Source organism: Phoca vitulina, unplaced genomic scaffold (genome assembly GCF_004348235.1).
Source record: "Phoca vitulina isolate PV1807 unplaced genomic scaffold, GSC_HSeal_1.0 scaffold68, whole genome shotgun sequence".
In the NCBI taxonomy this organism is placed as follows: domain Eukaryota; kingdom Metazoa; phylum Chordata; class Mammalia; order Carnivora; family Phocidae; genus Phoca; species Phoca vitulina.
This window is the reverse complement of record NW_022589771.1, coordinates 7,806,646-7,832,460: the sequence shown is the minus strand read 5'-3', so window position 1 is coordinate 7,832,460 and position 25,815 is coordinate 7,806,646. Positions and strand designations below refer to the sequence as shown.

Sequence of the window (25,815 nt, the reverse complement as noted above, 5' to 3'; positions counted from 1 at the left end):
CGATGCGGCCCAGCAGGGTTATCTGAGCACCGAGCGCGAGGCCCCGACGCGGCCCAGCAGGGTTATCTGAGCACCGAGCGCGAGGCCCGGATATGGCCCAGCAGGGTTATCTGAGCACCGAGCGCGAGGCCCCGACGCGGCCCAGCAGGGTTATCTGAGCACCGAGCGCGAGGCCCCGACGCGGCCCAGCGAGGTCATGAGGTCATGTGAACAGACAGTCACGCTGCAGGGGTACTTGCCGCTGAGCAGAGGCTTGTTGAGTGTGTACAGCGGGGGCAGGTCTTCTATGTTGGAGATCCGCTGGTACATGGCCCTGGAGAGGTGGTCGCCGTGGTAGAGGCTGCCCAGGATGATGCTCGAGAAGTAGATCGGCTCCACGAAGATGCTGAGCAGGGACCCCTGCACGCCCACCACGTTCCACCTGCAGGCAGAGGGAACACACTCTTGAGTGGGAGACGGGGTGTCGTGCCAGAGGGCGCCCACCCAGCGCACCGCACAGCTGCCTGGCCCACAGACGTACTTGATGGTGAACAAATGTCAACAACTAGCAAGAGGCAGCACTTAGAACTGACACAGAGGGAACGCTACTGAACGATTCTTCGGAACTGGGGAACTATCTCCTGTGACACATTACTGAGGCTTAGTGCTGGAAAGCGTCCATGAGCCACGTTTCTTGGGAAAAAATCAAAAGAGCAAGTACATTTTTATTACTTCCAGTAAAAATAACTGCAGAGGTGCCTGGGGGGGCTCAGTCGTTAAGCGTCTGCCTTCAGCTCAGGTCATGATCCCAGGGTCCTGGGACTGAGCCCTACATCGGGCTCCCTGCTCCGCGGGAAGCCTGCTTCTCCCTCTGACCCTCCCCCTGCTTGTGTTCCCTCTCTCACTGTGTCTCTGTCAGATAAAATCTTTAAAAAAAAAAAAAAAAACTGCAAAGGAGACATTGAAAACCTCAAACTTGCTCCTTGCCGACAATCTGAGCCGAGCTTGGTTTGATACGTGGAGGGAGGCTCAGTCGGGAGGGGAGGGCAAGCTCGCAGCTGCCCTGGGTCACTAGTCACAGCACTGTCCCCGTCACCGGCAACCTAGGCCTTCTGCTCCAGCGCACCTACCCTCTCACCACGCGCCCCTGCCCCTTCCTGAGTTCACAGACGGCAGGAGCCCATGGTGCCAAGGCCACAGGGCTAGGGAAGGCATGGCCCACATGCTCCTGGGGCCAGGGGCTGTCTGGACAAAGGGCAAGCAGTAACAAGGCAAACACATGATCAAGAACACAAACAGAGCTGAAATCAACTGGAGGGAAAGCAGGATTCCAAGAAAAGGAAAAGTGGGTGCCAACTTCAGGAAGGCTCCCGAGGGTGACCCTGACGCTCAGCCCCAGGAGGGGCCTGTGAGGCGGAGGGAGGGGCCCAGACAGACCCAGGAGGGGGGCGCAGTGGCAGCCAGGAGGAAGGCCAGGGGAAGGCAGCCTGAGGCCAGCGGGGAGCCCCTGAAGGGCTTTGAGCAAGGCAGTAGCACCACCTGATCTAATGGAAATATTTTTAGGCGACCACTCACCTGCACGTTCCTCTGCCTGAGCAAGGAGCTACAGGCGGAGGCTGTTGGGGGGCCGCCTTGGCTGCAGCACAGGTCAGAAGTGAGCAGGGACAGGACGGGAGGCCCATCTTAGAAAGACCCTGGGCTTGGGTCCAGGGGCTGCAGGGTCTGGACAGACTGTGGGGGTGGGGCTGGGGTGGGGTGCAGAGCCCCTCCCTGCCCCCTCTGCACTGCCCTCACTGCGAGGCCACCCGTGCCGTCTTGGCTGCACCCATGTTTGTACATTGGGCCCAAGTCCAGCAGGTCCCTCGGCCCTCATGGAAACAGAGGGCCGTGCCCAGTGGGTCAATGCTGGCAACCAATGGTGGCACAGCGTCCACTGCCCAAACTCCTGACCTATCCAGCTCCATGCTCTATGCTGGAGCCAAACCCGCAGAGTCATGGGCAGGTGGCTCGCAGAGCTGGGGACCTCCTGTCAGAACGGACCGAGGAGGTACCATGTGGCCATTGCCCCTGCTGGACCACAGGTCTCAAGTCACAGGTCCCCACCTGCTTTGTCGCTGTGTCCCACAGTGACCACGGCCCCCCACCCCCAGTGGCTCATTCCAGAAGAGCCGCCGTGGGACCCTGTGAACACAGGCCAGGCCAGGACATTCCTGTGCACAAAATCTTCCAACACTCCCATCTTCTCCCTAGAAATCACCATCATTCCAAAGGCCCCTCCAGGCCCATCTGGCCTGGCTGTCCCTCCCCCACTATCCCCCTCCCATGCTTGGGCCACCAGGGGCAAGGGGGCTTCTGGCCACTCCTCCCAGGCCCTCTAGCCTGGAACCCGTCCCCAGCAGCCTCCTGGCCACAGTGCCCCCACCTCTCTGTCTCTGCAGGAAGTCCCTCTCCATGGGGCCTCCCACCCACCACCTGTGTGCCCTCCTGTGCTGACTTCCATCTCCACTCCCACCTCCCAGCACGCAAGCTCCATGGGGGAGGGGCTTCTGTTTTCCTCACTGACACAGCCACAGATCAATAAATACTCGCTGAAGGGATGAGTCCCCCGTCCTGCATGTTCCTCCCACCCTCTGAAAAGTTCAAACACAGATTTTCCTATCTTACAAGAAAAAGCATGAACTGGCTGCATGCTTACAAAAACCACAGGGCACCGCTTCTTATGTAAATTCCAGCCTGGATAGGGGTTCATCTCTAAGGGGAATTCAGCCTCCCAGGGCAAACTCTAAAACAGTGATCTTGCAGAGCCCTGTATTTGTGCCGAGTCATTAATTCTGAACACAGCCTTCGTGAAAGAATTCTAGCAGCCATGACCGCTCTGTGGGGGCCCTGGGTGGGACGCGTGGGTCGCCAGCCACTTCTGCAGACGGGCTCCTGCCAGTGCACCTTACAGAGCACAGGGAGGGCTGGGAGGGTGGATGCAGCCAGGCTCCCAGCACCCAGCGTCCCCAGGCAAACCTCTGCAAAGACGTGGGCCAGGTGTGCACACCCACCTCCACCCTGGTGCCTGGCTCAACCCCCCTCATGAGGGCGCAGGGGTCCGTGGCAGAGTGCTGGGTGATACTAGTAAGAACCACGCAGGTACCCAGGTGCAACGGCCTCTCCCCTCCCCAGGTGATTTCTGGGAGGCCAGGGCTCAGAGCAGGGTTGCCCAGCTGGGTCCCCTGGTGCAGCTTCCCCGTGCCCACCCACAGCCTCCAGGGAAGCACACGGGGCCCCTCTCCTCCACTGCCCTGCTCCCCCTTCTGGCCTGCCTCTGAGTCTGCCACACAGGAAGAGTGGAGGGCAGCAGGCCTCACCACCCCCCCCACCCCCCCACCCCCGCACCGGACTCAGGTAGGAGGTCCCTGCTTCCTCCCTCCCTCCCTCCACACAGCTGAGGGCACAGAGGCTGTGGTCATCGGAACGGAGACCCCTGCTCCTTCTCGACAGGACGCGCTGTGCGTCGCCCCGTGGCTCTCTCCTCACTGGCCCCCGCCAGTCAGACAGATGGCACCTGCTGGCCCCCAGCTGCAGGACTGCTCCTCCCTCCCCACGCCCAGCCTGCCCACTGCCCCGATCCTGTGCTCTCCCGTCCGACGGGGACGTCTGTGGAACACGGCTGTGCCCCTCTGTAAGGGACACGGGCGGCCTCGCCTTCCAGAGGGGCCGCCCAGGACGCTCTCACTCGCTCAGGGCAAGGTCAGGACGGCAGCCAGCCGGCAGCACCCTGGCCACCACAGCATTTCTGGACGACCTTTCTAGCCCCCCGGCCACATGCTGCTGTGACAGTAACAACCCCCCCAAGCATACCTGAGCCTATGCTACTGAGTGACTCCAGGAGGATGGGGGCTGGTCCGGGGGACTGGGGGGCCAGACCATTCAGCCCAACCCCCCACCCCCACTTCCAGGGAGGGCAGGGGGTGGAGGCTGGTCACCAGGGACCAGGGACTTACGCCCAGGAATGGAAATCTGCACAAGGGCCCCCAGCGGAGGGGCTCACAGCCAGGTGCTGAGGGGAGGTGGGCGGGACAGCAGGGATGCGCCGGAGCCCCAAACCCTTCTCCTGTGTGTCTCTTTCACCTGGCTGTTCCCCAGCTGTATTCTTTCTAATAAACTGGTAAGTACTAAGTAAATTGTCTTCCCTGCGTTCTGCGAGCTCTCTTAGCAAATTACTGAACCCAAGGAGGGGGTCCTGGAAACCCCTGACGCGTGGCCGAGTCAGACAGAATGTGGGTACCCTGGCGCCCAGGTCCTACAACTGGCGTCTGGAGGGAGCAGTCCCGTGAGGCCGAGCCCGTACTCTGCGGGGTCTGCGCGAGCTCCAGGAGGCGTCGCAGAGTCCTGCAGAAGTGTGTGGGGGGAGCCTGACGCTCACGTGTGTAACCCCCATCTCAACAAGACCCAGAACGTTCACATCTCCCCAGCAGAGACCCCCAGCCGGTGCTGAGCTGTAGGAACTTTATCAGCTGAGTTCTCACCAGAAGTCAGAATCCCATTTCCCCTTTGTGGCTTTTTCTTTCCACTATACCTAAGGGGGTTTTAGTAAAAGTTTTAAATTTCTAATTTAGTCAAATTTATTCATGTTTTTCCTTCTAATTCGGGCTTTCTGTGCCTTGATTACGAAACCTGCTTCAGCAGGGGCCACAAAACTTACCAGCAGCCACTCTGCACGTTCAGCTCCTTCATCTAGCTGGAACGCGCTTCTGGGTGCCAAGTCAAGGGCCTGCTTTTCTTTGTGCATAAACACACTCCAGAGGTCCAGGACTGTTTGCAGACCACAGATCCCACATGCAGCAGAGATTGCGGCGGCAGGCCCACGCTCCTTCCCTCCATCCCGCGAGCCCCAGCTTCCTGCGCAGCAAGACGTGGCCCTCGACCAGGTTCTGGATGATGAAACGCAGCTGTCTAATGTGACCAGGCCGGTGGACCTGGAGGTGTGGCCCGGGAGGCATGCTGGGCTGGCCCTCCTGCCTGCCCTCCCTCCTGCTTCGGAAGCTCAGACCAGCTGCAGGGGATTTGGTGGGCACTGCAGGACCCTGAGGACAGAAGGCGCCTCCTGGATGCGGCAGGAAGACTGAATCTGGACGACCCACCTACTGTTGGACCCGACTCTCTCTGAGACAGAAATAAACTTCTGTATCGTTTGCATTTCCTCTAAACACAGGCAACCCTGACCGCCCGTCACCAGCAGTCTTACACCTGCCATCTGAGTGCTGGGATCTGACTTTCAAGGGCTGTGAAAAAATGATGACATTTAATTAAAACTGAATTAAAGTTACAGCTTTGTAAGAAACTGACCAGACGGTTAAAAGTGCACTACTGGATTTGGTGTGTATGTGTGTGTTTTCCTGACAGAGGACAGCCTGTCACTGTGCTTCTCTTTACCAGCCTTGCTGGTTTGGGGATGAAGTGGTGATGATCCCATAAAGTGAGCCAGGGCTCTTTCCCTAGTTTTCTGATCCCTAAAATGGGATTCCTGGCTCTGCAAACATGCAGAGCACTCACAGACAAGCCGTCCAGGACAGCGGTTCCCCTTCTCCACGGGGAAATCCCTTTCTTCTAGTTTCTTCGCTGATGTCCCCCCTGGCGTGGGCGTGGCGGGTGGAGTATACGTAATGGCTCCAGATTCGGTTAACGTCCTCCACCCACACCAACGTCAGGAATGGACGCTTCTCTAAAAGGTTTGTGTAACTCCGCGTCATCCTGGTGATGAAGTCGCCTACAATCCTGCACACAACTCCCTACAGCATGTTTTAGTGTGGGCTGTGTCCCGAACTGTCCCCCATTCCATCCCCAGCACAGCTGGGCCAGGCTCTCTGTTCTTGTCAGTTTCGCCAGCTCTGTTCACGTCATCGTCCTTTTGAAAGAACTTACACGGGGGTTTGTTACTATCTACTGTTTCTTGTCTTTCAAAATAATTTCTGCTCTTTACTGTTTCCTTCTTTCTAAATATTTATTTGGATTTGTTCTCTTTGCAACTCCGTAGCTCTGGGGCTTTTTGTGATTTACTTAATGATCATTTTCTAATTTCCACTGTAATTTCTTCTTCTGGAAATTACTGAGGTGTGGCTGACACGCACCACACGGCGTGTATTAAGGCACACACAGTGGTAAGAGGTGTGTGTTTGCTTGTTTTCAAGCAGGCTCCATGCCCAGCACAGAGCCCAGCGCAGGGCTTGAACTCACGACCCTGAGGTCAAGACCTGAGCTGAGATCAAGTCGAACACTTAACCAAGACTGAGCCTCCCAGGTGCCCTAAGAGGTGACTTCTGTGTGTGCCCTTGAGACCATCACCCCCAAAGTCCTCTCAGACCTTGTCCTATGCCCGCTCGGCTGCCCCTCCTCCTCTGGCCCCTCCCTGGGCAACCACTGGCCTGCTTTCTGTCACTGGAGCTTAGTGTGCATTCTCTAGGATTTCTGTAAATGGCACCACCCAGCAAGCACTCCTGTTTGTCTGGTTCTCTTGCTTTGCATCATCATTTTGAGATTTACCCATGGTGCACTGGGTATCACTGTTCATTCTTTTTTTCCCCAAGGAGTATCCCACCGTGTCCACACCACCACGTATTCATCTACTTCCCTACAGTCGGCCATTTGGTTTGTTTACACTTTCTGACTACTACAAAGACAGCTGCTAGGCACACTCGGGTGTGAGTCTGGACACGGGCTAAGCACATCTTTAACTTTTTAAGACACTGCCGAACTCCTCACAAGTGGTTGTGCCATCTGCATGCCCACCCTCGGCGGCCAAGGGCATTGGTTCCCTGCATCACTGTCCACACCTCATACGCTCAGCATTCTGATGGATGTGCTTTTGTGCTTCACGTGCATTTCCCAGTGAGGATGGTGTTGAGCGTCTCATCATGTGCTTCTTTGACATCTTTTTTGATGAAGTGTCCATTCAGATATTTTGCCCATTTTAAAATTGCTTTTCCCCTGTGTTGAGTTTTGAGGGTCTAAATTTTAATATTGTGTACAGGCCCTTTATCAGATACCTGATTTGTGAATATTTTCTCCCAGTCAGTGACTTTATTTCTCATTCTTTTAATGGTGTGTTTAAAAGAGAAGTAATTTTAATCTGATGGAGTTGAGTGCCTCTGGTGTTTTATCTAAGAAGGTGCCTACCACAACTGCTAGCATCTTCCCTTGCTTTCTTCTACAACTTTTACACATTTCAGTCTATGATCCATTTTGAGTTAACTTTTGCATATGGTGCAAAATATGAAGTTCATTTGTTTGTTTTTACATAGAGATGTCCAATTGTCCCAGCACCACTTGTTAAAAAGACTTTTTCCCACTGAATTATCATTGCACCTTGGTCAAAAGTCAGTGTGGCTAATATGGAGCAAGTGGAATTTGAAATTATAAAACGATGCCATTTACATTAATGACTCCAAAAATTAAATACTTAGGTATAACTCTAACAAAATACATACAAAATCTATACGAGGAAACTACCAAACTCTGAAAAAAGAATCAAAGAAATAAATAGGAGAGATATTCCATGTTCATGGATAGGACCACTCAATATTGTCAGGATATCAGCTCTTCCCACCTTCATCTAGATTCAATGAGTCTGAGTCAAAATCCCAGCAAGGTATTTTGCAGGTACTGACAAACGGGTTCTAAAGTTCAAATGGAGGCAGAAGACCCAGAATACCCAAGACAACACTGGAGGAAACAATGCTGAAGGACTGACACTCTGTGGCTTCACAACTGACTATAAAGCTACAGTAATTGTGATATTGTGATTTGTAAGAACTGCATTTTGGCCTTATATATGTTTGGTCTTCATCCATGGTTCCTGGCTCATGGCTCCTAGAACCCTTGGAATTTCCTGAGCGATGAGGGCCTCAAAGGTGTCTTTTGCTACGTTAACGAGGTGACTTTTAGAAAGCATCTAAGGATGAGGGCTGGTTTAGAGGGGTGGAACTTCCAGACCCATCCCCCTCTCCTGATCTCCAAGGAGGGGAAAGGGGCTAGAGATTGAGTTAATCACCAATGGCCAATGATTTGGGGCGCCTGGCTGGTTCAGTTGGTACAGGATGAGACTCTTGATGTTGGGGTCGTGAGTTCAAACCCAATGCTGGGTGTAGAGATTACTTAAGAAATTTTAAAAATTTTTAAAAAATCACCAGTGGCCAATGATTTAATGAATTGTGTCCATGTAATGAAGTTTCCATAAAAACCCCAAAGGACAAGGTTTGAAGCTTCTGGGTTGGCGGACATGTGGATGTGAGGAGAGCAATGCACCTGGAGAGGGCTTGTAAGCTCCTTGACCCTCTCCCCGTGACCCACCCTCTGCATCTCTTCATCTAGCTGTTACTGAGTTACATCCTTTTCTAATAAGCTGGCGATTTAGTGAGTAAAAGGTTTCTCTGAGATCTATGAGCTGCTCTAGCAAATTAATTGAACCCAAGGAGGAGGTCTTTGAGACCTCCAGTTTATAGTTGGTTGGTCAGAAGCACAGGCGAGTTGTAGGACACCCAGCTGGTGCCGAAGATTCCTTGTTAGATGTGTGAGGGACCAATCCCTCCTACACACACATACAATGGAACTGGATTCAAAACCCAAATGGTAATCAAGACAGTGTAGTACTGGTAAAACAACAGACAAACAGATCAAGGCAACAGAAAAGAGCCCCAAAATAGACCCACATAGATGTAGTTAACAGATCTTTGCTAAAGAAACAAAGGCAACACAAGGGAGCAACCAGAGTCTCTTCAACAGGTGGGGCTGGAACAACAGGATGTCCACACGCAAAAAAATGACTCTAGACACAGACCTTACACCCTTCACAAAAACTAACTCACAGTGGATCATAGACCCAAATGTAGAATGCAAAACCATAAAGCTCCTAGAAAACAGCACAGGAGAAAATCTAGATGACCCTAGGTTTGGTGATGACATTTTCCAAGCAACACCAAAGGCACAATCCATGAAAGAAATATTGACAGGTTGGACTGCATTAAAACTTAAAACTTTTGCTTGGCTAAAAACAATATGCACAGAATGAGAAGACAAGCCACAGACTGGGAGAAAATTTTGCAGAAGATATATCCGATAAAGGACTGTTATCTAAAACATACCAAAAAAACTCTTAAAACCCAAAAAGAAAACAAAACAAACTACCCTATTAAAAAATGGGTGAAAGATCTTAACAGACACCTCACCATGTTTTTTAGCTCTTGTGAGCTAAAAGTGACCATGAGTGAGTGCGGGTGAACAAGTATCTCTTGGAGACCCTGCTTTCAGTTCTTTGGGGCAAATACCCAGAAGTGGAATTGCTGGATCATATGGTAATTATATGTTCAACTTTTTAAGGAGCCAATATTCACGGATGGACTGATTTAACTTTATGTTAATTTTTTCCATTTCCATCCATAATTTCACAAGTCCATATAAAATCTGAGCAAGACATCTGGTGACACTTGAGCTGATTCTAAAATATGTATGGAAGAATAGAGGTACATAAAAAGCTACCTTTAAACATGCTAAAATGTCAGAAATGTAAAAACTGTGTGATCTGTACAATTACATCTGATTATGAGCTAACGGTGATTTGAGAGGCTCGAAACAGACCCATCTTTGTAAGAGAGTTCAGTATGTAGTAGAGATGCCTTCACAGATCAACGAGGAAAACGTCAATTATTTAGTAGATGGTACCTGGAAAACTGATTCACTGTATTAAAATAATAAAGCCAAATTATTACTTACAAATACAAATGTGTTAAAGGTCTAAATTTGAAAGTAAAATAATAAAAATCTTAGAAAAAAGTATGGGAGAAGATTTTTATGTCCTTAATTTGAGAGGGAATTTCTTAAATAAGATTCTGGAAGTGCAAACCACAGGGTGAAAAATTAACGGATCAGGTAATAACAAAACGAAGGCTTGGCATGGACCAAGTGAAGACATGGGTTTGGACTGGAGAAGACACAGAACTTCTGAAACCATCAAGGACTGCAGTGCAAACTATATGAGGAACGTCTGCAGACGAAGATAAAAAAACCATGAGATCCCAAAGACAAATGGGCAGAGGGTGTCAACAGGCACCTCTGATGAGAAAGATGAACGACGGAACGGCTGCCCCACACCCCCAGCAGACACCAGTTTTCAAATGAGGCGGAAACTAGCATCACGCACTGTTGGTGTAAGTGCAAACCATGTGAGCGTTCTGGGGCGCGTCTGATATCATCTGTGAAGTTCTACATGTGTACAGCGGAGATCCTGGATGGCGAAGGTCTAGAATGAGCTACGCTCATGGAAACTCAAGGCTGAACCATAGAGGAGAGTTAGGGCAGACCCAAGTCTCGACCGTGAGGGAACGGACATGGCACAGTGCATGACTATGACAGGGTCTTTGCAGAACTGAGAAGTAAGCAATCCGCTATTTATTACAGCATCAGGGACAGTTCCCAAACACTGGGTTGAATGAAACTACGAGATGCAGAATAGCATTTAAAACATAATTCCATCTCCATAAATTAACAATATACGCATAAATACCCCAAAATGACACCGCTGTGTATTTTTCAAGGCTACACACACACAGACACAAAAGTGAATGGAGAGTGGACAGGAAGGACACATAATAAGCAAATGAGTCAAGGTGGGCATAGTGAATACCTGTGCTTGGGGGGGGGGGATGGGCCATGCGTGAGGAATCAAGTTCTGTCTACTCGAGGTTCCCTGACAAGGTCCATTCAAGAAAATCAACACAAAAGGCTTACAGACAACCGAACAGGGTCGTGTGCACACATTCACACGGCTGTGACCACTCTGGAAGGGCAGTCTGGAACGCGTTCACGTGGGTAGCTCTGAAGACGGAGGAGATCTTTGTTTTACATGCTCTGTACCGTTGAACTTTTTGCCATCTACCTATGTTACTTTTTTTTTCAAGTAGACATTTGTTAAAAAATAAAAACAAAGAGCTAATGGAACTAACACTAGCATCCGAAGAAATGAGGCTTTTTTAAAAGTCTGGCCTGGACACATCTGTTTCTGAAAAAACACCTGTCACGTGAAGGCAAACGTGTGTGTGTGCTCCAGGCTCCAACCCCAGGCTCGCCGGCAGCCACCACCCGGCACGGGACGCTAGGGACACTCTGCTCTCACAATAACCCAAACTGGTACCTCGGCCACGAGCAGGACCTATAAGGTGGCATCCACTAGGAATAAGGACACTCCTCCTTTTTTCTGGGGGCAAACTGTTTTAAAACGTCACTGTCTAGCACACGGACTCACTAGAAGCCCATACGTGCAAACACAGAAGCAAAGCAGTGTGAACGGCCCAGAGCCTCCTGTGTGGAGGCCCCAGCTCAATCCCTGCAAGGTGGCCCCCAAAGGCACCGCACAGAGCCTCAGTCCTGCAGAGAATGCGGGGAACGCTGGAGCTGGAAACGCGGACGCACCGTGTGCCTGCAGGGAGCCCGCGGGCGGGAGGCCTTACCGCGCCATCTTGTCGCTGCAGGACATGGTGAGCAGCCTCTCGCCCTGCAGCACCCCGTCCCACGTCTGGAGGCTTGCATTGGATCGCACGGGAATTGTGCCTTCGCCAGACTCTATTTTCGTCCGCAGCTGTCCTCTGGCTTTGCGGTTTGGATGTCTGTCCGCTGGTTCTAGGAAAGGTAGGCCAGATGAGAGTCCCACAGGCTGCAACCCCCTAGACATCTAACGTCAGCTCATGGCCCCGTGCACATGCTTATTCTCGCTCTCTCTAAGACAGACGTACAACATGGTAGAGAAAACTGGGCAGGAGAGGATGTAATACAAACCAAATTCAGGAAAGTGGTCTCCTCTAGGGGCTGGGGAAAAAGGACTTCCATTTTAACCAGAATGATTTCTATCATTAAAAATGAGCTGAAGCAAACGGGACAAAATGCTAACATTTGCTAATTCTAGATGATGGATATGTGAGGGTTATATATTTTCCCTGCATTTTTAAATGTTCCAAAATTAAATTACAGGGATGCTGAAATAAATGCAGAGGAAGCATGCATGCACAAACATCTAAAGTGAGTATCTCTGGGTTACATGAACATGGGCGATTAAAATTTTTTCTTATATTTTAAAAAATATGTAGCAATTTTCCACAGTGCATGTATGTTGCCTTTGGAATCAAGGAAAATAATGCACTCAGATGCTGTATTTGAGTTGCTTCAGCTTAGGAGAAGAGACGAGGACACAAATTACTGTACAACAGAAGCACGGGCCTCACGTGATGTGCGCCAGGGCCCCCTTCTCACTAGTGTGTGCCTGCTTCTGAAATGCCCGCCACATCCCGCAGGTACACACGCATCACATCACGGCCTGTCCAAAGCCCAGATGCACAGACACAGACTGTCCAGATTTAAATACAAGTCTGAGTTAATACCCTTGCTTCTACTCTAATTCCTTAGTGCATCAGAGTCAACACGTCTCATTCAGTCAGGTCTCCTCATCAAATTATTCATTGAAAAGAAAAACCTCATGCTTCTATATATTCCTATCAGATCCACTTTCAAAGCTGAAATTTTCAAGAGAAAGAAGAAAAGGACATTCACGTAGGTTTACCCTTCGGCCTGTCACTACGTAACCCCGGGTCTGCTCGGGACGCTGCCGGCCGAGCCCCATACCTTCCAGGACCGGCTCGTGCGGTGAGAAGATCCTGGCGTCCCCACAGGGAGACGTGCTGATGTATAGATGGAACTGCACACTCTCCTTCAGCTTGAACCCTCCCCGCTCGGACTTCTGAAAGACGGACCGTTTCTGATCGTCTTTGTTACTAGAAGGAAAAGGGTTGCAAAAATGATCTTTCAAGCTGCATACAGTCAAAACTTTGTCGTAATTTACAATGACTTTCAGAGGCCACTACTTTCAACAAGGTACAGTTGAGCTTGAACTGGGATGTTGACGTGTTGATGATAATTAACAGTTAATGACTGAGTCCACTCAATAAAGAACAAGTCTCGGAACGTGAGTGACCTTCCCTTCTTCTCGTTTAGGACTTCGACACAGACAGACGACACGTAAGAAATGGCTTGGTAAAGAAAATCAGCTCAGACAGGTGACTAGAATGAATGGCCCCAGTCCCCAGGCAGCTCGGTTCTGTTCAGGTTCCTGCCGCGCACACCAGAAGCACACGGGCCTGAGCACAGACCTCAGATCGACGGCCGCATGAGCCACCACACGTGTGCATGCGTGCGTAGTATTTGCCCGACTGGATTTTGTAGCTTGAGCATCATGGGAAAACAGGACCCAACCTCATCATTGCCAATAAAGTTACTATTTTAAGAATTTTTCAGAGATTACAGAAACAATGAAGGTTTTGCAATACATTCTGACAGGAGGGAATGTTATTTAGAAACTGCTTCCTTTAGTTATTTACTTACTAAACTTACTTTAAGTAAAGCTCAAGTTGTGTATAAAGAAATCTAAGCAAGGATCTCCGAGCTATAATTTCTGCATGGCAGTCATTTAATGCAAGGCCACGGTCACTCATGTACTCGCCATTGATGCACTTTGTCCCCGTGGAAATACTGATCACCTTGGCGTCTTTCACATCTGTGCCTGGAAAACAAACGAGAAATTACTCCTCGTGGCTCGCTGTGCTCCCAGGGTCTGCCGTGCGTTCTCAGTGACTTCACTTTTGGGGTGTGATATGCACCCCTGCCCCCAATTTGTACCTGGGCAGACTCAGCCTCTGCAAATGGCCTCCCCCTGAGGACTCATGGAGCAATGTTCCTGGGAAGTGAAACTCCCTCGCTCTTTAGTCTACAGATTCAAACCTAAGGAAGGTATTTCCTCTGGATGCAACCAAGTCTTTTCTTGAACGTTTCCCAGTGGACACGGGGAGGGAGCACCAGGCAGAGGCAGACTAAATGGTCTATCAAAGCGCCAGTGAGGCTACGAGGAAGGGTGTACTGCCACCCGAGGGACAAGAGGGGCAGAGAGGAGGTGACCCGCGGTGTGTTGGTAACGGCACTGGACGCACCGCCAGTCTGACGGACATGTGCTGACAGACCACATACTCCAGACCCGGGGCAAGACATGCACACGGCCCGAGAGCAAACCTCACTCGCCGGCAGCTACACGGACCGTGTGCGCCCCGAGCGGCAGGCGCAGCGCCAGGCCTGTTAGGGAAGGGTTTCCACTTCATTCCCACGACGTGCTCTGAGGGGCACATATACCAGTCTCCATTTAGCAGATGATGAGCCTCAGGGGTCAAGCGGCCTGCCCAAGGTCATTCAACCAGCCGAACCCGGCCATCCGACGTTGGGGCCCCGTGCCAGGGGCTGTGTGGCACTACTTGCTGGGGTACACCGTGGCCCCGAGCAAAAGGTCACAAGTGAGGTGCACAGCAAGGTGCAACACGCCCCGGGAGCTGGTGTGCCCCTCTGGCCGGCCTGGGCGGACCCGGCAGCCGCTCACTCCTGCCGCGGCTGGAGGCACAGAGCCTCACCCAGGGGACGCTTCACTCCAGGGGCTGAAGCGTTCGCCTTCCGTCATGTGAAAAAAGCAGCAAAGAGAGGGGCGGGGAGAACACAGGCATCACCACCAGAATCACCCTGAACCCAGGGTGACGTCCAGAGCACTTCCTCCTACCGCAGGCGTACCCTCTGCTGTGCCGGAGTAAAGACATCGCGCAAGAAAAAGCCGTCATTAAAACAGCACTCAGGTCTCCTCGGCCGTCAAGGGGTGGGCCAACGCTGAGGAGCATGAAATCACGTCCTGCCCACGATGGGACAGAGAGCTGCCTCGCAGGAAAAGGACAGTGCGTTCGCCCACACGGAGGACGGGGGTTTTCTCCCTGGCTGGCAGGTGTAGACACATAAAGCATTCCCAGCTTGCTCGCTCGCTTTCCGGCCCTAGGGGGCTTTCTGCACGTGGAGGTCCAGGCTCAGACAGCCAGCGGGGGGCCGAGTGCTTGTCCCAGGGCAGAAGGCCCCACAGGAGCAGGGATCCAGGCCTGGACCACCGCTGTGGTCTCCTGTTCCTGGGAGTGGTCCACGGGCAGATGCTGCTCAGCATCCTCACCCCTGGGGTGCGGGAAAGGACTCAGGGGGGTTCCTCGCGTTGGTGGGAACTTCTGTGTAAATTTAAAGGGCTCCTTCTGCCATCCCGAAGTGTGCTTTTTACCTGTGCATTTTCTGCTCTTGCTAGAGCTGCCTGTCTTCCACATGAAAGTCCCACAGAAACTAGCTGGTAGCGTCCCCACTGGTTAAGCCAAATGCGTCCCACTCGCAAATGAAGCAGGAAGGGGGAGGTGCCATTTTGCTGGATTTTTCCAGAGTCGATCAAAACCACTCACATGTGATTACAGGAATCAGATATTAATACAGTATGCTTTCTCCAAATAAGAAAACCTAGGTTAAAGAAACGAACGTGTAGGGGAAAATGTAAGTGCAGTTCCTACGTTTGCACATGACAGGGATTCTGAAGGATTAGGAAAACGGCCCCCTCAGTGTCAGAGGTGGTCCCAGCCTGAGAGCACGTCCCCTCTGTTAGGCAGGAAGCAAGGCAGGCTGACGTGCAACACCAACGTTTTACCTGTTGTCATGACGATGCCGGCAAGAACCTTCCTGCGTGCATGCGGAGAGGAGAAGTTGTCGGTCAGATCGCCAAACTTATCCAGCACCAGGCGGGCCACGGCATCGGCTAACACCTGAGGACACAGCAGGGCGTCAGGGCTGCGGCCTGCACCCGCCCGTGCACACCACCAAGGCCGTCCCTCGGCAGTGGCCTTACAGATGGCCTCTCTTCTGGAAAACCACACAGGCTAAACTGGCACACGGGCGCGCGGGTGTGTGCATGCTTTTTCTCCCTCCAAAACATTCCTTGGAAACAGAGGCCCCAGGAGCACTGGAGGCTCTGGCTGGAACCCTTCGAGAGTCTCACGGAGAGGGACAGTCCAGAGCCCGTGCCACCCCTCTGGCCCTCCCAATACCCCGGCCCTGCCCCTGGATGAGGACGCTGAGGCAGAGACCAGCCAGAGCGGCTTCTCTGGGCCACCTGCCTCACACCCTCCACGACTCTGTACCCAGCTCTGCCCCCGGCTCACCCAGCCTCCAAGGAGCCCTGGAGCAACAGGGCTTTTGAAGAAGTGAAAGCGCTCCTTTTCTGACCACAGGAGGGGTGGCCGTCCACTCGGGGACTGGCCGGGCCGGGGAACACGCCCTCGAGTGTGCCCCACAACATCAGGGCAAGAGAAGGGGCAGGGGGAGAACGACCTGGTGAAGAGCCACACGGCTGCGCTCAGCCACGGCCCGGGGCACCTGCCGCACGTGGCTCAGCCATGGCCCGGGAAGCAGCGCCCACAAGAGCCTGCGAGGGCACCTGCCGCACGTGGCTCAGCCACGGCCTGGGAAGCAGCGCCCACGAGAGCCTGCGAGGGCACCTGCTGTAGACCCAGCCCACGCCAGACGGCACTGACGGCCACGCTCTCTGGGGACGGGGTTAAGTGTGGCTGGCACATGGCCAGACCAGACAGCCTGCACTGGGGGAGCCCTTCCCAGGAGCAAACGCATCTGTCCAGGCTTGTTTTCACAGCTTATAATTTATCTTGGATTCTAGTGTTTTTGGGAAATGATGCCTGACAGGGGGTGTGTGTGAAGAGCTGCATCCTCCCAATCTCACACCTGACGATCAAACAGCTACATCGAGTGTCCCTAGTTTGGCCCGTAATAAAACACTCCCCAAATGGACAGAAACGTCCCTCATCCTAAATGATGACTTATTTTGAACAAAACAAAAGTCACCAGGATTTCTTCCTCCTGCCGTTGCCCCAGTAAGTACCAAGGAGCCCCAGAAGACTGCGCTCCGGGGGGGGGGGGGAGCGTGGACAGAAGACGTGGGGTGGCAGGCCCCCTGCACCCAGGGCAGAGCATCAGTGCCACGCATGTGGGTGCAGGCGGCATGGTGGGGAGGGGATCAAAGATGAAGGACCACGTGTTCCAATTTACGTAAGAGAAAAAATCTTAAGAGAGATTAAGGATAAGCCACAGAAAAGAAAAGCTTCCATTTCATGGAAGGTTAGGCCTATCTCCAAACCCCAGAGCTCAGAGACACTCAGGTGGAGGTCAGGCCCTTACGTGGACACTCACTGGTCAGAGGCAGGCATTTTCGGCACCGAGACAGTCCCTCCGACCCCTCACAGAGATTACAGCCTCCTTCCTCCGGGTAAAGAAGAGACCCTCTGTCTACATGTGGGTGCAGATGCGACAACGAGAGTCACGCCCATGCCCCCAGCCCCAGGTGGCACCCCTTCCATGCAACGGCGCCCAGGAGCTGACGGCCCGGTTCTGCCGCTCTCGCGGAATCCACCACTGACAGAGGGCTCCGCACACCTCACGTGGCCACGACGTCCGGGCTTAAACCCTGGAACGCCCTATGAACACGACGAAGGCCAGAAGTCCCAAGACCAGGGACTCAGGGCTACCCCAGGCCAGCGGTGAGGATGCTCACCGCTCCAGGAGGCACACTGGGAACTTCCAATGCAGATTCCAGAAATCAAGCTGCAGGGCTGATTCTGCGCAGGCCACCCCAGGTCCTCCAAGGGAAGTGTGGTCATACCCTGAGCTCCCGCGGGGCTCCAGAGACACCACGGTGGGGGCACAGGGAGCAGACACGGGACACGCAGCTCCACACCAGCACCGGGCGCTCGCAGAACTCGGGCAAGCGGCCTGGGGCAGGGCTGAGATGACCCTGCCTGTCTACCCCTCTCCTTTAGACGAGATTCCCGGAAGCCCCTCCCGGTGAGGCCCCACGTGGCCCCCAGCAGGGCTCTGGTCTCTGCTCCCACGGAAGTACAGGCCCAGGCCGGGACCCCCACATGCCTCCCCGCCACGGTGTGACCCCTCCACCCTGCAAAGCCCAGGCACGGGGGTTCCCACATTTGATGGGATTCCGATCATCTCACACGCGACTCTGCTGAGGTCAAGGGCAGGCAGGGGCACAGACGCCGGTGTGAGCTCAAGCGGGAAGATACTGCAGCAAACAGGACACCTGAAAATAGAAGTCCCAGGGAGCCAGCACCACTGACGTGTGAAACGATAAACGGACTACTATTCGTCTGAAAAATGTGCGTAAGAGGTTAATATGGGATGTGATTATTTGATTCATTAAACACCAGTAGGATTTTCAAATACGCTACTTTATACTGATGCTGTATTTGGTTGCTTTAGGCAAAATAAAATAAAGTTTCTTCTTCTAAAACCTAGGAGCACTGGTCACCTCAGGCAAGGGCACCGAGAGGTTACCCTACTCGTGTTCAAAGGCACCAGACAAGCTGTGACGCTCGGATTCTTCTAGGAGAAATACAAGCTGTCCCATCTAGCGACCTAGTCCCTTCATTTTTCCTGATCAAACCAGTACATAATTTATCTTCAACATTAGTAATATTTTGACAAAAAGGAATAAAGAAGGGTGGCCAGATTTTCTCTCTAAAAGGATAATTTTTACACTAAAAACCTGGATTTCCAAGAAGAGAAGCAATACATAAAGAGTTCTAGGATTTAGAGATGCCAGCTACACGCTATCTCCCCGTTCACATAAGCCATGAGCCCACCCTGAAATCCCCCGTCCTCACCCTGGTCTTATGCGGGAGGGCCGTCCAAGACCAAACAAGAGTGGCCGCCTACCTCCGGCCGAGCAGCAGGGAGACCCACGTGGACCCCACCAAGGACATTCCAGGTACAGATTCCAGGGCACCTTGAGTGCCGCTGAAGGTCCCCTTCCGCCCCTCGCCCCTCTGCCCCTCCAAGAGGCTCACGCCTGTTGTGGGGTGTCCTCGGCCCGGCTGGCCCCTCAGCCCTCAGCCCTGCTGGAGCTGCAAGTCACCCACCCGTACCCGCACTAGGGGTTCAGCTACTGGCCAGCCGGCCTCCCTTCTGTGCTTGGGATTCCCTGGTTGAGACTTTGCGGGAAACACCACCGAGCTGCTCCTGTCACAGGCTGCAGCGGGACGTGGGTCCCCACAAGGGTGGATTATGTGGGAAGGGAGCCACGGGTTGCCGTGGGGCACAGGGCAGGGCTCGGCCTGGAGGCCACTGAAAGCACTGCTCTGGTGGACGGGGCTTCATGTGTCCCGCCCGCACGTGACGGCCCTGGACAGGCCGCCCAGCATGACCCGCTCGGCAGGGCAGGACCGCCCGGAGCCAGACTTACCAGGGACGTTCAGACGGACATCAACAGCGACCAGGAGAATGAAGCCCTGTCTGAAAGCACTGTCAAGACACGGCCACCGTTTCCGGCGGCGGCACGTTTCCTCACCTGCGGTAAATGTAACTGAAGGCCCTCGCTGGGGATGGGCTGGCGAGACGGTGTTTGATCCAAGTGCAAATTAAAAATGGTTGCCAGCGCGGATTGCGCAGCCCGGGCCTTGGCGAGCTTTTTGTTCCTGCCTGAGCCCTCGAAGAACTGGCCGTCCACCACCACAGACATGACGAAGCTCTTGGCGTGGCTCTCCCCGCTCTCGGACAGGAAGTCGTACTTGAGCCCTGGCCGCAGCTCATTCAGGATCATCACGGGGTTCTTCCCGCTCGGTGGTGGGAACGGCGGAGGGCCGGGGAGAGGAGGCTGCGCCAGGCTCGCGGGCGCCGGGGACGCCGCCAAGCTGAGGTCCCCGCTGGAGCTGAAGGAGTCGTCCCCATTGGAGCCCAGGTAGAAGGGTATTTCCGACCTGTCTGGGGTCTCGAAGCCGTTGAAGAGCGTGTCGGGGAAGTCAGCCTGGTCGGACGTGAAGTCCGTGTTGGCGGACAGGGTCCTCCCCATGGCCAGGTGCGCCTCGGAGGCGTTGGGGAACTGCACGAAAGACCGCAGGGCCTTCTCGGCGGCGTGCAGCTTGGCCTTCTTCTTGGTGGGGCCAGAGCCCTCAAACACCTGCCCGTTCACTTCAACGGACATGACGAACAGGGGCGCGTGCACCGGCCCGGTCTGCGACAGCAGCGCATACTGCAGGCCAGGCTTGATCTCGTTCAGCTGCATCAGGGCGTTCTTCGGCAGCGCGGGCCCGGGCGGCCGCCGCCTCTTCTTCAGGCGGAACTTGGCATGGCCGTTGCTGCCCTCCTCCAGGGGCCGCTTCCGGCTGGCGCCACCGCCACCCCCGTTGGAGAGCGGGGCGCCCTCGCCAGGCCCGGGGGCGCTGCCGTCCTTGGGGGGCACGCTGTCCAGACTGCAGCTTTCCTTAACATCTGTGCTGCTCGAACCTGCGGTGCCCAGAAAGAGTAACTTACAACGCCTTCGTTGCAGGATCTTGTAAATGCAAAATTTATAGATTCCTTTATCTCTCTTTGTAACTGGTTAAGTGATGTGTGCTTACACACTCTGTTCCTTGTTGTGTGTGCAGAAAGCTGCCACTCCACCCAGGAACCAGCCCCTAGACACCACTCCTAGTTAGTGTCACCAACTGCTCGTGCATTAAAAGCTGAATCTAACTTATTTCTACTTATTTCCTACAAGAACATTCTGAGGCATCTAGAGATGCTCTATTCAAGCTTATCAGCATGTGGGATGCTAAACTGCTCCTGAAAATTCTCCTGTCAGTGCTGACACATTGCCCCTCCTCTCCGATGTCCCTGCTCTCGGGCTCCCGGGCTCTGGACAGCAGCCTCGTCCAGAAGAGGAAACAGGGTTTAAAACAGGCATTCACAAGCTAATCAGCTTTCAGATCAATGTGTGCGGTTACTTGACCTAGTGCATGAATCGATCTCAGAGAATGCCTCGTAAATCCTGGGAAGTGCTCCGGACTAGTGGAGATTTCTGAAGGATGCAGCTTCGCTTCTAGTACATGCTTACCCTGGTTCCATGCTACATGGGGACTGATTTATCTCCGAACCCTTACGAAATTCCGTGATAGGGAAAAATACGTAAAAAAAAAAAAAAAAGACATAAAATTAAAGCTGCAAACAGCCTACAGCTTCCTAACTTTGTAAGTAAAGCCAGTGATTTTTATCTTTTTTTAAAACAAATATTTGATGGATTTACAGAATAATTTGGTTATCCCACCTTTTAAAGGTAGTTTCTATTTACAATTAATAAGGATAATTTTAAAACTCTAAAAGTTCATGGCAAAATAAGTACGATTTTGGTTTCAAAAAGGGGAATAAAAAAGTATTCATTCTTCCCTGTAAGTTTATCAAGCTTTTTAAAAAAAGAGAAAAAAATGCCTTGTTTTCCTGGTTGATTTTCACAGGCCGCCGGCCGCAGGAAGCGCAGGAGTGCTAAGCGCAGGGCTCTGAGGCCCTGTCAGTGGGACCTCCACTAGCTATCAGAGGTCTACGCTAAGTAACCACAGCAGCTTCTGCAGGTGTAAGCGGCCCCAGACATGGGGGCCCTAGGGTCCTTCTGCTAGTCATCTACCTGTAGACCCTCGTGATGCTGGGCAAACAGACAGCTGTGGACACGGGAGGCAGCTGGGACAGAAGGTCTGTGCTGATGGCCACCAATCCCCGAAGTCCAAGTCCTCGAGCTTCCGGGGCTGAGGTGTAAAGTCTAACCCCTGGGAAACAGCCTCCGTGCCAAGGCAGAGATGAGGGGACGGGAGACGGCTCTCTGCCGACGGCAAATACTCCCCAGGGCTCCCAACACACACACCACTTCTCCCAGTTGACAAAGCTGATGGAATGGACACTAAATTTTCATTTATAACATCCTCCAGCAAAAGCTCAATAGGTTACTCCTTTCGGTGCTCAGAAGAAACAGAGGTTAAAAAGGGCAGAGCGAGACAGATTTAGATTAACACGTGAGCAAAAGTCGTACACGCCACATGAGCACTTACATCCTGATGCTGGTGCCCGTGGGGGTCACCGGCATGGGGGTCGGGCCACGTCACGTGCGCACACGTGCACTGTCACACACAGCCTCCGACACAAAGGCCGGCCTTCAGGAAGTAAAAATAACCAGGGCTGGGGTGACAGATAAGCTTGAGACTGTAAGAAAAACACGCTTCCTACAATACACTTTACACAAATCCCAAGTTGTTATGTGCTCCAGGAGCGCTCAGGTCCTGCTCAGCTTCCACCTAATTAGACGTGCTACTACGCAGAGGAAATCAATATTAGAATTAGGGAAAGAGGCCCCACTGTCACAGCTCTTAAACACACACGTGCTGCTTTACTCCACAAATGTGAACGCGGCTGTGATAAGATCTTTCGTTGCCTCTGAAACGGCAGGACATCTAGGACCTCCCGCCACTTCCAGCTCCGGAACCGCATTCATCTTTCCCGCACAATCACTCAGAAGATTCCTTTATCTTGGCAAGTTACCACACAGTCTACACACTGCAAAGTTTCCACCCCAACCCAGTGACTGCCACCGTGGACGACAGCCCCCAGTCCCCAAAAAAGGAGGCTTGGCGCACAGGTGCTCACGCAGTCCCCACGGGGGGGAACGCACGGGGAAAAGTGGCCATGGCCAGCGGGACGGACCCCTGAGGAGGCTCTGATGGGGACGGCAGCCTGCAGGAAGACAGCTCACGGAGCTGTGGTCTCGCTGCTGAAACAGCAACGCTCATGCCTTCTCACGCCCCCGACCACCAAGAGAACACCTCCCGAGCGGTTTGTGTGACAAAGGCCCAGCCCACTGCGTCCCCCGCAGCGGGGCCCGTGGGGCAGCCGGGCTCTGCCGGGTGAGCTGCGGGGTGCTCGGCAGCGGACTAGTTCAAGGGCAAGGCCTCCGCTGCTCGGTTTTGGAGGAAGTCACAGGGAGGTGCACTGAACTCTGTTCTAGTCACGTGACCACTCTCAATAAGCTGTCACTCATCATTTACACCTGCATGTTCTTCCTTGAGAACCACCAAACACAGACAAGTGAGATGTACACATACACGTATATCAGAAAGATGGTGCTTTGCTGTAATTTCCCTACTAAAAGCTCCCAACTTCGGTGGGAGCCTTTAAATCTTACTCAAATGCATGGCTATCTGGGGTTAAAGATAAAATAGAGGACAGGTGTTCAGGGAACTTCTTTTCACAGAGAACACCGCTGTGGGAGGGAAGCTGTGTGCCCCTGAGGCTCGCCAGCCTGCACCCCAGAGAGAACAGTGTGGGACACGGAACAGGCCCAGCAGGGAGCTCGGGTCCACAGCAGCCCAAAGGCTCGCTGACATCTTGCAAACAAAATCAGCAGCCTCATGGGAGCCCCCTTCCCTCAAAGCACAGGGAGAATCCATTGTATTTACAGGGAAAAATTTAGGTAGTGTTATCCCAAATGACCAAGTACTTAAATCAATCTCAAAGGGTATTTTAGATTTGCACAGATGAAAATCTGGCCACCAGCAGAAGACCAGGCTGTGACATGGCATGAAACCATGCAGCTCTGTGGCACACGCATCTGGAGGCGTGTGTTCACCCGCAGATACACGCACGGTGGCCCCAGAGGGACGGACGGTCCAGACACACGGCTTTAGGAAAATGCCCACAGCAAGTACCAATGTCACTGTAGAGAATACATCAGAAATTTAAAACATGCCATTGTTAATGATGTAGGAAATACTGTAGGAAAAAAACCACTTTCCCCAAATTAGTCTCATTAGAAAGACTGACAAGAACACTAAGGTTTTAATGGAGAGTTAGCTACTTGGTGCTACATGATAGGCCAGGTCTTACTCATGTTTTCTTCATCTTCTGTATCCATGGCAAAGGACTTCTGAGGGCTTCTTGACTGGCGGAGACGGTTTCTGTCTGAAAGACAGCAAGAAAAGAATGTTCAGCGTGCCCGTCACATGAGCAGATGAGGTCAGCCTGCCCCGAGGGAACGAGTACAACATTACTACAAACTCAAGAAGGAAGTCACGAAACAAGGATGGTTAGGTCTGCTGTCGGGGACGGAGCATCTGCACGGCCCAGGACACCACAGGACGGCCGACCAGGGCTGCGTTGTCAGGAAGGATGGCACAGGTGGAAAGGGGCCACCCCGCGATCAAGTGCCACTCTGAGGAGGGCGGCCCTGCAGCAGGGGCTGGGCCCCAGAGGACAGTGAGGACAAGGATGTCTCAGAGAGAGCTCTCCCACAGGACGGGACGAAGGCGCACCAGGTCATCACAGAAGATGATGGAGCCACACACATGCCAGCCCACCTGCCGTTGGATCACTGCTCTCGGGACTCTGGTCTGGGTTATAAACTAAAGATGCAGAGCAAAAACACCCCAGGGTTTCACCTTACTGCTCTTCTTCATCCCGAACAGCATCTCGTATGGATGCAACTAAAGAACATACGACTATTCAAATCGGATCTAATTCCTTAGCAATGTATAACTTCTTATTTTGTTGACAGGAGAAACCACAGGAAATCCTCAAAGAACAGTTACTCCAATGATCTAATTATTAACAAGTTTAATGGTCTCTTCTTCCTGAATACTGTGGCTATACTCTGCAAGACTGTACTAATGCATAATCTGTAATAAAGGACCCATCACACTGAAAGCAAGGAAAAGAAGATTGCAAATGTCGTAGCCACATTTGCTTCGTATACAAACAAAATTTATATTATATGTCACTGAAAGGCAAATCCAGTGTTTTTAGGAAAACAGTAACTAAAACGTGCTAAATCATGCATATGTTATAAATCTCTCATCTATCTAAAATGCATATAGTTTTCATGACAATCATTTATTAACAATGTTGAACCTCAATGTATACGTGGCAAACTTGTTGCTAAAAGTTAAATGAGTTTCTACTTAGAATCCTTTATTCAGGGGCCCCTGGGTGGCTCAGTCATTAAGTGTCTGACTCTTGGTTTTGGCTCAGGTCATGGTCTCAGGGTCATGAGATGGAGCCCCATGTCAGGCTCTGCGCTCAGTGGGGAGTCTGCCAGAGATTCTCTCTCTCCCTCTGCCCCTTCCCACTGCACTTGCACCTGCTCTCTCTCTCTCAAATAAATATTTTTTAAAAAATAAGTATCATCTGAATAGCTGATTATATTAAGGAATTATTAGTCATTTTAGGTGTGGAAATAGTACTTAAATTTTAGTGACATACCGAAGTATTTAAAGATGAAATGATAACATCTGGGGTTTATTCTTATAAACTAACACAGTATGGCGGGGGAAAAAGCAGATGCTGTCTGGGCGAAACAGGGGTCGAGGTTGGTATGCTCATGCCGGCTGGTGGGCATGTGGGGGTTCATTTGCAATTCTGTATTTGCATGTGTTTTAATATTCCCATTATGGCAAGTTTTAATAAAAAAGTAACTTCCTGGGGCGCCTGGGTGGCTCAGTCAGTTAAGCGTCTGCCTTTGGCTCAGGTCATGATCTCAGGGTCCTGGGATCGAGCCCCACATCAGGCTCCCTGCTCTGCCCTGTCCCTCTCCCTCTGCCCGCCGCTCTGCCTACTTGTGCTCTCTGTCTCTGTCAAATAAATTTAAACAAAAAAAAAGTAACTTCCTGAGGTCCAGAGTGGGAGGGAAGATGTGGTCGCGAGTGCAGAAGTAGCACACGCCCTCGGAGTGACATGGGTGCTCTGAGGAGTCCCTCGGCAGGACGACAGGTGCACAGGTGCTAATCGGAGGCTGGAGGGCAGGCCAGCTGGGGCGCACCCTGAGGCCAGGACTCCGGCGGCAGAGAGGAAAGCACAGAGCTGGTGTGAGACAGGCCATCACAAAGCACTTCAGAGAAGCCCGAACTATGACCCATAAAGCAAACATCAGAAGGGCTCTGAAGCGTGGAGAGAAGAAGGCAGACCAGCCCGGGGACCAAGGAGCGCGCGGCAGGGAGTGCCCTGCGTCTGCTTTTGCATTATTACCCCAGCCTGGGAGCTGAAGCAGCCTGGGAACAACAGTGAGAATGGACACAGACAAAAACAAACAAAACAAGGACTGCTCTT

General features: G+C 52.5%; 1 protein-coding gene across 6 annotated transcripts in view; it reads right to left on the bottom strand.

Annotated features, from left to right (window-relative positions):
- Positions 1-25,815, bottom strand: part of ADARB1 (adenosine deaminase RNA specific B1) — a 130,695-nt gene that overhangs the window by 19,398 nt on the left and 85,482 nt on the right. For all 6 annotated transcript variants that reach the window (XM_032392502.1, XM_032392496.1, XM_032392495.1 and 3 more), the window contains 7 exons: positions 23,602-23,676; positions 19,268-20,202; positions 15,548-15,662; positions 13,399-13,567; positions 12,634-12,782; positions 11,469-11,637; positions 240-421 (listed from right to left, as the gene is read on the bottom strand). In XM_032392502.1, coding sequence (XP_032248393.1) covers positions 240-421; positions 11,469-11,637; positions 12,634-12,782; positions 13,399-13,567; positions 15,548-15,662; positions 19,268-20,202; positions 23,602-23,629 — 1,747 coding nt within the window. In that variant the 5' untranslated portion in view covers positions 23,630-23,676. The remainder of the gene's footprint in view (positions 1-239; positions 422-11,468; positions 11,638-12,633; positions 12,783-13,398; positions 13,568-15,547; positions 15,663-19,267; positions 20,203-23,601; positions 23,677-25,815) is intronic.